Raw genomic sequence first — 12,982 nt, forward strand, 5'->3', positions numbered from 1 at the left:
AGCCGTTCAGCCACCGACCGGGACTGGAGAAGTCATCACGGCCCCAGAAAACCATGGAGACAGGCTCTTAAGTTTACAGCATTTCATGACATCTTAGTATCGTAGAAAGAAAAAACTCTGCCTTTTGGCTTCAGCCAGGCATTTCATGACACACATAAACTTTAAAAAGCCCAACGGAAAAATTGACAGAACGAGATTCCCAAGTCGATAAGCTAGCTAATAAAGTCAGCGACTTAACTGTTAGCCAGGAGGCTGACCTTTTAAAACTGCGTTTTCTTTAAAATACTTAGCTAGAGATGCTCTCGTGCCTCCCTGTAATACAGCAGGATGTATTCTTGAAAAGTTGTGGGTAAATTCAATTTTTGACTTTGGCTGACTTAATTCTAGGGATCTGTTCTCTGTGTCTGGGGGATCTTCATTTTTAAATTTAAGGTAGCCAGGAAAGGACGGGAGGATAAACCTAGAAGATAATATTTGAATATTTTGAAATCTAGAAGATGATGTTGAAAACTTAGTAGAGAATATTATATTGATAATATTTGAAGGAACCTTGCACTTAATCTGTTTATAATATAAAGTATCATGGTAAGTGCAAGTACACCTAGATTTTTTATTTGCTTTATCAATTTTGGGTGCTTGGGCTTCACACAGGCACAAAGAGACGTCAAAGACATTAGTGAGTAGTGGGTGTGATTTCAGTTGGAAAAATGAAAGATGTATGTATGTTCCACTGGAAGCTGATCAAGGACTCCAGCGCACACCCTTGGGAAGTTCTGGCTTCCCAGAAGGATTTTCCTTATGAGCAGCTCTAGCCTGGGAAGGTAGTTACACCCACTTATGTCATTTGTCCCTTAAATTTTGTGTGTGTGTGTGTATGTGGGCAGGGGAGGAAAGAGATGCTGATAACACTAAGGTAAGCTGTTGTTTGTACAGATGTATTTGCTTAAGAAAGAAAGCTTTCATTTCCTTCTTCCTCCCTTTTAAAGGAGACAGTTAGGCAACTTACTATATATTGCTGTTTTGTAACCCAAAAGTATATTTGCCTAAAATCACCCTTCTAAATACAGTTGACCCTTGAACAGTGGAGGAGGCGGTTAAGGGTGCTGACCCCCTGCATGGTCGAAAATCTGTGTATAAGTTTTGACTCCTCAAAAAACTTAACTACTAATAGCCTACGGTTGACCAGAACCCCTACCGGTGACATAAACAGTCGGTTAACACATATTTTGTGTGTTAGGTGTATCATCTACTGTATTCTTACAATAAGGTTAGCTAGAGAAAAGAAAATGTTATTAAGAAAATCAGAAGGAAGGGAAACTTCATTGTCAGTATAGTACCGTAAAAAGATCTGTAAGTGGACCCACACAGTTCAAATCCATGTTGTTCAAGGGTCAGCTGTACTTTTCTTTAACAACAACAAATCCCGATCGTTACATGTCCAGAGGTGAGTTACTGCAAAGTTTTTTTTGTTTTGTTTTGTTTTGTTTTGTTTTAATCTCTTGGCGTACATTTCTCTAACAAGAGGCTTGTATAGTATCCTTTTCGTTGGCCGACCTCATGTTAGTGCATTGTCAGAAATGAGGGTTCAGAAAACCTTACCAGATGCCTTGACCCTTTCCTGCTTTTGGGAAGCTTCTAGACAAGAGGGTTGAGGATAGTGTGGAATGACTCAGAGGGAGGGAAGGAGAGGTTTTTGTTTGTTTTGTAGATTTTAATATGTGTCTGTCGTGCTCGGGAAGTAATAATATTATTGGAGTATTGGAGGTTTCGTTTCTGATGAATCCGGAGTCACTGGTATAGAATTCCCTTATCCCTTTATCCCGGTGACATCCTCGGCTGTAGCTTCTGCCAGAAAGACAGGCTTGGAATATGACCACCCTGTTCTTGTGACCCAGGAGTACTTTTTATGGGGCTGTGTTAAAACAGTTATTTTCCCCTCCGCGAGCCCTTCGGTGAAGGCACGGGGTGTGTGAAACCCCTCGGTGTTAAGTGGAGAATTATTTCAGTGTGTTGGGACAGGAAATTGATCACAGTGTCACTTAGGGTTGATGGTTGGGCCAACATTTACATAATTTTGTTGCATGACGCATTCACTCAAAAGAAACATTTATAGGCTGTTGCCAGTTTGCATCTTTCATACGTGAAACCACGGTGAATGAATTTTAAAGCTGCATCATGCTTTTAACAAACACCCTAAATTTTGCAGTCGTGGTTCTACAAGAAGCTCATCTTCCTGCAGACGTTTGTAGGGGCCGAGGGGTCCAGTGGACGTGTTAGGATAGGAAAACAATAATACGTGACCCAGGGTGGACTTCACAGAGCACTTGGTGAAGCAGGGAATCCGAATGTATCCACCAGATTAATATGTCCCTCACTTCCTGTCCCTCTTGACCGACTTGTTTTTAACTACTATGGAAGCCAAAGTCTCTGTTTCCTGCCTTTGTAGAGCATGGTTTTCATTTAGGAGAATCCCCCTCCATCCTTTCCGTGAGGGAACTCCAGCCCCTAAGTGTGATGCCAGAGGTGAGCACGCCCCCTTGCTGCACTTCTGTCTCTTCTCTGTCATGATCGATGGGCCTCCTGCTCCCACCGGTGTGCCTGGTGCCTCAGGACAGGAGGGCCACGTTGGACAAGAGGTTCATGGGGCAGGGAGTGCCTGGCTCAGAGGCACCAACCACCCTCTGTTCTGCAGAATGGCTGGGCTTTCTGGAGGTGAAGATTAAGCTGCTGTGCTGGATGGTGTCTGGCAAGGGTGAACCTGTCCTGTGGTGGGTGTGATGAGTTTGGAAGGTTCTGTAGAGCTTGGGGACTCTCTGAAAGGGTGGGTTTGTGATCCCTTTTCAGAGATGATAAAGCAGAGAGTAGGAGACCAGACTCCTGACTCCTCTCCTCCCCTCCCCATTTCCAAGTCTGTGCACTGCCACTCTGTAATAGCAAACCCAAATGGTGGCTGTAGGCCCCTCTTCCCTGCTGGGGTGGTCAGGGCTGGTGCTCCCTAGGCGACAGGTTTGTGGGAGGGTCGGCCTGTGGCCAGCAGCTATTTCCTGCTCAGATTCCCTTTGTGAAATACCCACCAACTGCAGAGCTGCTGAGGCCAGAGTGCCTCCTCTTAATTAAATTAATTAATCCTCAGGGGTTAATGATGCATGTACCATATTTCCCAAGGGAGTGTTATGGGATATTTATGGACTTCCCTCCGGGACCACCCCCACAACCAAGCATGAGACACAGCACACCCAATGACTTCTTTGCCAAACTAAGATTTGGGTAGGAAAAACAGGTCTTCGGATTTCCTGCTTTAAGAGATGTTAGAGAAAGCAAATGCTGATTACTGGCAGTGGAGGAGGGCTCTTGACTCTTTTGGCCATAATTTTAAGTAGATGAACAAGGGGCTGTTCTCTTCCTCTGGAAATCAACTTTAAATGGCCCCGTAGATTAAGCATCACGAGGGACCTGGCACTGGGATTTGTTTAGGTTTATATAACCCTTTATATAACTTAACTGCCCAGTGGGTTGTGGTCTGACAACGTGGACTACTCTTCTTGACTTTGCCCTAAAACTGTTCATGTCTTGCCCTTCTCCTTTCTAGGAGGTCCTGACTTCTTGGCTTTTTGTTTATTTGTCTAGTTTCATACTTTCCACACCTTATTTTACTTTTCTGGCCTTATTTTCCGGTTTTCTTCCTTAAAGACCATGCTCCTTTTCTGTTCTTCGTCTAGGGTTCACTAAGGTGTTGCATTTTCTGATTAACCTTTCTCATCACAACTAATCTTCCGTGCTCTGAACGCCGTCTGGACACAGTGGTATCCATACCAAGGATGACAAACACAGGGGCCAGGCAGAGAGTGCGCATGAGTAAGGAGGTCCTGGGAGAGATGATAGGAACAGTGAGGTCTGTGGTCAATTGCAGTACTTGCTAAATAAGTGTAGCTGGTGGCTGCTATCAGGAATGCTGGCCCAAGGATTATTTTCAAGAGAAGCTGCAACTGTAATTTTTTTTTGGTGAAAACTTTTTCTCCACACACTCTTCAGTCACAAACAAATTTCCCTGTAGTTCATCATGGCCCAAGAACCACCAATTTACAACTCCTGGTCTATCATTCAGAAGATGCTTGCCATATCAGAGCCTTTGGCTGTAATTATTTGGTTCAGAGTTTTTTCTGACCAGTAGGTTATAAACTCCATTAGGTCACAGATTAGATCTTACCCTAATTTGTATCAAAATTTATCACAGCATAGTATACACTGTAGACAGTCAGTGAATATTTGTTGAACTTGACATCTGTTTGGTACTAAAGGACAAAGACTTAGACCTGCATTCAAATTATCCATGGGCTGGGGGGTAAGATGTGTGAACCATTAAGATAGAGAAGCACATATAAGACCTATGGGATTATGGAAACAGGCACGGGTGACTTCTGTCAGATAATGTGTTAAGCATTAGAATTCAGAGGCCGATGCTGATTTCTATAGTGGATTTTTTTTTTTTAAGATTTATTTATTTATTTATTTGAGAGAGAGAATGAGAGAGCATGAGAGGAGGGAGGTTCAGAGAGAGAAGCAGATTCCCTGCCGAGCAGGGAGCCCGATGCGGGACTCGATCCTGGGACTCCAGGATCATGACCTGAGCCGAAGGCAGTCGCTTAACCAACTGAGCCACCCAGGCACCCTCTATAGTGGATTTTAAGGAGTAAAAGCAGGCACTCACTGCGAGGTCCTTATATGGCTAGAGCACATTATCTCTTCTTTTGAGTTGCTTACGGGCCTTATGTGCATAGAGATTTATCAATGTAACACTTTCAGAAATTGAAGTAACTGTGATTCATTCCTGACTTTCTTAAATCTGACCAAAAGCTTACAAAATGAGCTGTAAGTAGTGAGTTGATATCTGAGTGATTTTGCATTTAATTGTTTGCAGAATGTGTTTCTTTTTCCAAGACTCAGTTTAGGGAATATGGGGCTCTTTAGCTTCCTGACGAAAGATGGCTGCAAGTACAGAACCGTCTCCCGAGTGGGAATTCTTGGGTGAGGATGCCAAAGGAACGATTCCAATTTAAGATGCAGTTTTATTATTATTCTCAGTATAAGCCTTTAATGCATATTATCAGCCTATTCAGTTGTGGCTTTTGGTCAATGAGGGGGAAGCATCACAACAGAAAAAAAGATAAGAGCATTCAGTATTGTAGGTTTAAAAAGAAATCCCTTATTCTCATAAAACCTATAATGTGGGTCTAGGGAGCATAATGTGGTGATTTCATTGGAACTCGATGTGTACCACATGTAATTTCTCAGAAGCTAAGAATGCAGCAGAAATGGCCTTAAAAGCTTAAGGGATTAAATAACTTTAACAAGTTGTATGTTCTTCTTCACTCACACTCCTTGAAATTTGGAAGGACCAATCACTTTTTCCCAGGGAGTCCTAAGCAGGTGAGTCCTTTTTTAATGGGTGGCAAGCAGTGCAGTTTTTGAGGTATGAAGAGATGGATGACTGGGGCCCAGTTTTCCAAGAAAGAAGGGGCTTCCAGGCTCGTCCTGGGCGCCCCAGTAGTGCTCACCAGATGGGTCATTGGATTGCTTCACACTTCCCTTCCTGGCTGTATTATTTGGTTTAGCAAACATCCGAAGGCTTAAAATATGCAAAGTACTATGACGTTCACGGGTCCAGACGGGTTTGAGTAATGGGAAATGGGCTGGCCTGGAAACCAAACTGAATAAGGAAACCTCACTCCCCAGAGAATGCTTGTCATGGAGTTAGGACTCCTTCCTTCCACTGGGAATTAGGATTCCTATTAATGTTGAAGAATACAGCCATGCGTTGCTCTGCTCTCCTGAGCAGGAGGTTTTGTCTGTGTAAGTCAGTGGTCTGTGAGCAATACCTGTATTTGAGGATGAAGTACTAATTATGTCGGTCTAACAATGCTGGGGTTACTTCCTCACCACAGCTTACTCAATAGCAAACGGAACTTTTTATCCCTCAACTTCCAAGGAGTCAATGAATTATTGTTTGCCAGCTTTGAATAGTGTTTGCCAAATTTGTAATATGTGGTTCTTGTTGTAATCCAGGAAGATGCTGGTCAGATTATGTAAATACTGATTAAGCTTATAGAATTACACTCAGAGGGTATTTTTTTATTGAGTGTCTTCCTAGTGCATTGAATTTTCAAATGCCCTCTCCTCTGTTGGGATGGTTAAGGACTTCGTGTGGCTAAAGGATATATGTTAAGATCAGCGTCCCTATCCCACCACATTTTTAACAAAGCTCTTGAATTATCGGGAAATTCAAATTTATGCTTGAGATCCAGGTTTCTTCATTAAGTGCCCATTCACTTGAAATATGTATTAATTCCTGCATGATCTCAGTACAGCACAGTTTAATAGAAATTTCAGCCGTGATGGGAATGTCCTCTGTCTTCATGGTGCCTTACCTTGGGCGCGAGCCTCATGTGGTGGTTGCACACTTGGAATATGGCTAGCATAACCAAGGAAAACTGAATTCTTACTTTTGTGTGATCTTAATCACTTTCAGTGTGAAAGCAGCATGGCCAGGGGCTACCGAGTTGGACGGCACAGGTTTCCATAGTGGTGGGGATTGCTCAGCTATTTAAAGACTTAGCTCTTCTAACGCAGTGGGGTCAGGGTTGGGGGGTCTTTGTCAGGAAAAATGCTCAGCAAGCAGATTGTTGCCGCGCACTGTTAAACAGTGTGCTTCTCAGACACAGATACAACTGGGATAAAACTTGAGCCGTTCTCTGCAGAGGTACCTCTTGTGTGTTCTCCAAATGGTGGGCCGGACGGTCATCTTTCAGCGGATTAGCTGAAAGAATATCTACGGCTGGGCCCAATTGTTCCAAGCTCCGCGCACCCTTTGTACGGGAACAGGGAAAATTTGTGTTATGACAATGGCTGACAAAATGTTTAGTGAAAGCTGCAATTGGCAGTAACTGAATTCCCGGAGGTTTCTTTCCAGCCCTCTCTGCTACTGAAAGGTGCAGAAATGCTTTTGACAGCATCTGTCCTGTTGACAGATGAATTGTTTTGACAGGAGAATCTGAAACCTTCAACTGAAGACACATTCAGATGTCGGGCCTGGTAAGCGGCGATCGTGTTTGGAGAAATAAGTGAGATGCTTTAGATTTGTGTGCGTGTCAGCTGCCACCTGGAAAGAAAGACCTCATGAAAGGGTCTTGTTTTTTTTTTTTCTTTTTTTAACTAATTAACCCTTTGGTTGTTCTTCTGACCCACCAAGAGAATGTACACCCCTCTCTGCACAGTTCTTGGGCTGAATAAACGTATTTCTTTAATTGTTGAGAAAGGAGTGCTATCAATTAAACATAGCAGTCAAAGGGTTAAAAATAAACCTTATTTAAGAATTACGCTGAGGTATCAAATCATTATGTTGTGTACTTGTCAGTTATGTCTCAATACAAAATTATGCTGGGAGAAAAAAAACTGCTCGTAACAGCATTCTTGATAATAGCAGAAAGGTAGAACTAAGTCAAATGTCCATTAGCCGTTGAATGGATGAATAAAATATGGGGCATGTGTATACATACACACAAAATGGAATGTTGTTAAACCCTAAAAAGGAGGGAAATTGTGACACAGGCTACAACGTGGACCGACCTTGAGAACATTATGCTAAGTCAAGCCAGACGGAAAGGGACAGAGACATGACGTCTGCAGAGAAGCACAATCCGCAGAGACAGAAAGCAGAATGAAGGTTGCCAGCGGCTGGGGGGAGGAGGGGAGGATGGGGCGTCCGTGTTTACGGGGTGCTGAGTTTCGGTTAGAGATGATACAGTTACGGAGCCGGATGGCAGTGATGGTTGCCCAATGGTATGACCGTACTTAATGCCACTGAGCTGCACACTTGAACATGGTCAAGATGGTAACTTCTTGTGTTTTGTGTATTTTACCATAACAGAGAAACACGCTGAGAGTTTGTCTCGCTGAGATGAGCAAACAAGAAAATGTCTCTGAGGATTTCGTTTCAGATTATATTTGTCAAGGAGACTACAGTAAATATTTTCCCCATTTCCTGATACAGCAGTTGAAGATCAACAGCTTGTCCCAGGTTTTAGGACTGGTCGCTGCTCAGACCTCAGAGCTAGGCAGCTCTGTGGCCAAAAGTCGAAGCTGTTGCAGGGGACCTGAGCTTCAGCCTCTGTCCTCTCTCTGTAATTGCTGATGGGCATGCTGAGAGGAGAATGACCTTCAGACCAGTCTCTGACACTCATTTTTTGATAACATGGCTGTGCTAGTTCGTTCAGAGTCAAAACATGGCCTCCTCCAGGCGGACCCAGGGAGAGCTTAAATTTAGCACTTAAGGTGTCTGTCTTCATCTTTGTTGCTGTTTCCTGCCATCTCAGCATGAGGTCCTGATACCGGTCGGCTTCTTCATAAGACTAGCTTGCTGAAGACCCTTTTCCAAGGAGCCTTATCTAAAAAGCAGAAATTATACAAGATTTTTGAAATTTAAGTCAGTTTTGTCTGCTCTTTAAGAGAATGACGGACCAAAGGGTTGTCGTGATTTAAAAATGGCTTTATTCTAATACCACTCCTGGAGTGGGGAATAAGGGAAGTAATTTCATTCCAGATAGTTTACCAGTTGATTGCCTGAGGCTGGCTCCATCCCTGGCCACATCTATAAGCCAGAAACAAGACCTGCGTTTTGAACTTAATAGCCTCAAGAGTCAGTGGCCCAGAATGCAAGGTTAAAAACTGGTGGTCCTCAGCCCAGATGTGGCCTGCAGATACGTTATGTTTGATCCATCCAGAGTTACCTTTTTTTTTTTAAGAATTGAAAGGATTTCACCTGAGAATTCAGAGTTTGAGCTTCTCTTGAAAATGGGCAGGACTGGTCTGCATTGCCCTTGTTTCTGGAGACAGGAGCAAATGCCCCTTTTGATGGGCAGGCAGGTACTGCTGTGTCGGCCTCTGTGTCGGCCTCTTTGCACCCCTGGCAGGGTGACCGTCCACACTACTTGCTTGCCCTCCAGGCCTCTTGCCTTTGTGACCTCAGTCTTCTCCTGATGTCTCCTCCAGCTCAGTAACTCTCATTACCGATGATAATGATGCAAATGTGGTAGATACTGTAAACTCACGTTATCTCTAGACCCAGAAACAGTATTTCCATCCCTCTTGTTTATGATAATGTGCTCAAAATAGAAGAAAATTTTAGTCTGTCCAGTCCTTTTTCTGATGTGGGAGAATTCTCTCCATTTGGGATTTTCTTTTTCAAGTCTAACCTGTTGATGTCTTTGTACCCGATCGTAAATACCCCCAAGCACGGACAAGCTCGCACTTGACTTCAGTATGTGGTTTAAAAAATTACCACCTTCAATTTTTATAGTAACATAATCTCTGGACAAATTGCTTTTAATTCAGGCTGTGCCTTGAGCACAGATGTACCATTAATTTCAAGTGTAGTCTGACTTTTATTTAGATGAATGTCTAGAGCCGACAGTGAAATGGCTATCAGCTGTAGGTTAGTATTGATTGTAATGTCTCTGGAGTAAATTTAAAAGCTAGTTGCCACATATGTGCTGCCTAAATGGTAGACTTGAAACTCATGATTCTCAGTACCGTTAATTGGCATTAATGCCAATGGAATTAATAGCTTAGATCAATAATGTTGACCTCTTCGGCATACGTGGGACTGGGTGTGTTTTGGTGGCAGGGAACAAGGCACAGTGTGCACCAAGGTCTCATTTGGACCACGTCTCTGTGGATTTCTGTTCCTGAAAGATCAAGCTGGTCTAGGCTGAGGGCTGATCCAAGAAGCTCGGCTGACTGAACATGGGTCAGCTTGCTCCCTGTGTGTGCCTAAGGGTATAGCTGGGGGATGAAAGGAGAGAGAGGTCATTCTGAATGATCTTGGCAGGTGCCATCTTCTTGAGAAGGCTGCTCACATGTGAGGCTTTCACTGCCTTTGGTTAAGACCAGCCATGAATTCCCCGTAACCACAGCTCCTCTCTCCTGTGTGACTGTCACTCCCAGTATTTATTCATTGATGGGTGCATTGTGTTCAGGGATAGCTTTATGATTAGCGTCTCATAAGGTCTCAACTTTCTAAGCAGTTCCTTCAACTTTGAGTGTGCCTCTTAGCAATTTTTAGTCATCAGATCTTGCTTAGACCAGGGTTTCTCAACTCCTGAATGTTACCATTGACACTTAAGGCTGGATGATTGTTGTTAAGGGCTGTCCTTAGATGTGTGTAGCAACCCCCCCATCCCCACCTTTTCTCTGCAGTTGTAACAACTAAAAATGTCTCTAGATATTGCCAAACGTCATCCCTGGTTGAGAACCACTGATTTGTAGACAGTAAAGGGTCGGTTCCTGACCCCTCTTTTTCTTTACTACTGCATGATATTTGATGTTTTACTAAAATGCTAATTTTTAAAATGCCATTTGGAATAGCCTTGGACCTGATTTGGTGCAAAATATTTGGATCAGCACACTCTAATGTAGGTAGAGGACTGACTTACCTTTAGAAGTTGCTAAGTGGTGAAATTATATTGGTTGAAATCCATTTGGGTTTAGCCAGTTTCAGTGATTGGAGATTTTCACAGTGACTTGTTTATGGATGCTAGTGGGGAGGAGCTCTATCTGTAAATCTCATTATTAATAAGGTTACTTCAAATAATGTATGGGATAGGGGCAGCTATGAGGGAGAGGGCCTGGTTTGGCAGGCGGAATAGAAGATTCCTGAATTTGGGGTTAAATGTTGCATGTTGATTTAATTAATTAATTATTCTCTCTCTCTCTCTCTCTTTTTTTTTTTTTTTTTTTGCTTTTCCTTTATCAGAAACCTGAGTTATAATAAACTTTCTGAGATTGACCCTGCTGGTTTTGAAGACTTGCCGAATCTACAGGAAGTGTGAGTGTTTTCTCCTAAACCTCCAGTTGGGAGTGGGGGACTAAGAGCTCCTGGGGAAACCCTCTGCCCTCCATCCCCCCCCATCAGCAGTCTAAACGTGCAAGCAGGAACGTGTGCATACTGGCCGCCATGACGGATCATACTGCTTCCTGAGCTCCTTCCCTGCAGCCCCTCCCTCCTTGTGGGCAGGCAGCGACGGGTGCGCTAGAATCCTGGAGAAATCACGGGGATGTGGGGGACGGATAGGAGGTTCCCCTCCCTTGTGGAAACCTCGTGGACCCTTTGTGTTGGCACACCTGACTGGTACTTCCCCGCCGTTGTCCCGGGAGGTAGAGCAGCCTGCTCGGCAGAGGCTCATGCACCAGCCCACCGCTTCTGCTTCCCGGGAAGCACAAGTGTAGAAGAATGGACACAGAGGCTGGCTTTTCCTCTCTCATCTCCAGACAGAGTAAGGCTTTATCACTGCCCGGGGTACTCTCAGCCAGCCCCCTGCTTCATGCAGGGTCCTGTAAATCAGGCCTCCCTCTTTCCTTCTTCTTGACTGTAAAGAACTCTGCTTTTAACAGAGATGTCGGGGTTATCAGGAATTTTAGTTTCATAGGGACTTTAGAGAAACTTCTGCATAAGTTGTGCATATAACCACTGCAGGAAATTTAGAGTCTAGAAATATGTAAAGACTAATTCAAATCAGCAGACATAACCATTATGAATACTTAGTGAAAAATACATACCTCTACATGTAGAATTTGGGGATCAAACTGTATATATCTTATAGTTTTGTATCTTTTTCATACTTAACCCTCACATTTTTGAATACTTTATCATGTAAATTAAAAATTTTTAAATGTGCCACTTAAATTTTTATTTATTTATTTATGTACTTACTTCCATTTGAGAGAGAGAGAGAGAGCATGAGAAGGGGGGAGGGTCAGAGGGAGAAGCAGACTCCCCGCTGAGCAGGGAGTCTGATGTAGGACTCGATCCTGGGACTCCAGGATCATGACCTGAGCTGAAGGCAGTCACTTAACCAACTGAGCCACCCAGACTGCCCCACTTAAATTTTTATGTAAAACTACCACACATGGATATTCCATAAATTATTCACCCCATGCTTCTATTGTCAGTGATTTTTATTAGATATTGTTAGATAAGTGCTTTACACATTTTGGTCATTATATGTAACTGATAGAAGTCCTTGTTTATTCTTTGATTTCATTGTTGGATGATTTATCTAAAGGAAACTTAATTTCATCCCTTAGTGCAATTGGCAGAATACCTGCATCCCCTAGCCCCATCCCCAAATTCTCCAAATTGTGGTTATGATTTCCATGTCTCTTTAAAAAAGGTTTAAACTTCCAGAGTTAAAAGAACTTCATAGTTGGAAGGAGCCCTTGGGAATATTCTGTCCAGGACCCTAGTTTTCCTGTAAGGTCAACAGCCGGTGGAGGGAGCAAGGAAGTGTGAGGTGGGTTGCTGTGCTAATTTGACCTAATAAAATATCCCCTTCTCCCTCCACCTTGGCTTTTCTCCCTCCTCAGAACTCCTGTTGGATTTGTGAGCTGGATGAGGCCCCTGACCGCATCCTGAGCTCTTTGTTTTGTGTGTGACTGCTCTCCTTCATCCTGCTAATATTGCACTCATGAAGGTTGACCTTAGCTAGCCATCGTCCTGAGCACTGCTGTACTCCTTATTGTCACTGCCACCTTCTCCAGACAGTGGAAGGAGCCGAGGCATGGGGGCTTGGCTGGGATTGCATGCTAGCAAGTGGTTGGATGGGGCCTGCACCCTCCCGCCCCCCAGTCTAACTCCTGTGCCATGCTTTTCTGTGGCAACACTCCCTTCCCACGTGTGGGAGGCGTGAAGACAGAGATTGCATCTTTTGGATACAATGTGGTGTGGAAAAAACACACACGTTTTGGTAGCAGACAGACCTGGATTTGAGTTCTGGTTTTGCCCTTTGCTGGTCTGTGCCCCTGGACGAGTTACTTAGTGCCTCAGTGCCTTTCCCTTTATGCAACATGGATGTATGAACACATGACCAATGGTACTAGAGTTATTAATTGGAGGTGATGTCCAGGGCTTTGCACACGGGGAGGCTACTGA

At 43.7% G+C, this 12,982-nt stretch overlaps 1 protein-coding gene across 6 annotated transcripts in view; it reads left to right on the top strand.

Annotated features, from left to right (window-relative positions):
• Positions 1-12,982, top strand: part of LRIG1 (leucine rich repeats and immunoglobulin like domains 1) — a 111,646-nt gene that overhangs the window by 27,650 nt on the left and 71,014 nt on the right. For 5 of the 6 annotated variants that reach the window (XM_081820316.1, XM_081820294.1, XM_081820278.1 and 2 more), the window contains exon 2: positions 10,808-10,879. The exons of the other annotated variant lie outside the window; for it this stretch is intronic. In XM_081820316.1, the coding sequence (XP_081676442.1) occupies positions 10,808-10,879 (72 nt within the window). The remainder of the gene's footprint in view (positions 1-10,807; positions 10,880-12,982) is intronic. 6 annotated transcript variants of the gene reach the window in all.

The sequence above is a fragment of the Leptonychotes weddellii genome, chromosome 1 (assembly GCF_054177405.1).
Source record: "Leptonychotes weddellii isolate Sample4059 chromosome 1, ASM5417740v2, whole genome shotgun sequence".
Classification (NCBI taxonomy): Eukaryota; Metazoa; Chordata; class Mammalia; order Carnivora; family Phocidae; genus Leptonychotes; species Leptonychotes weddellii.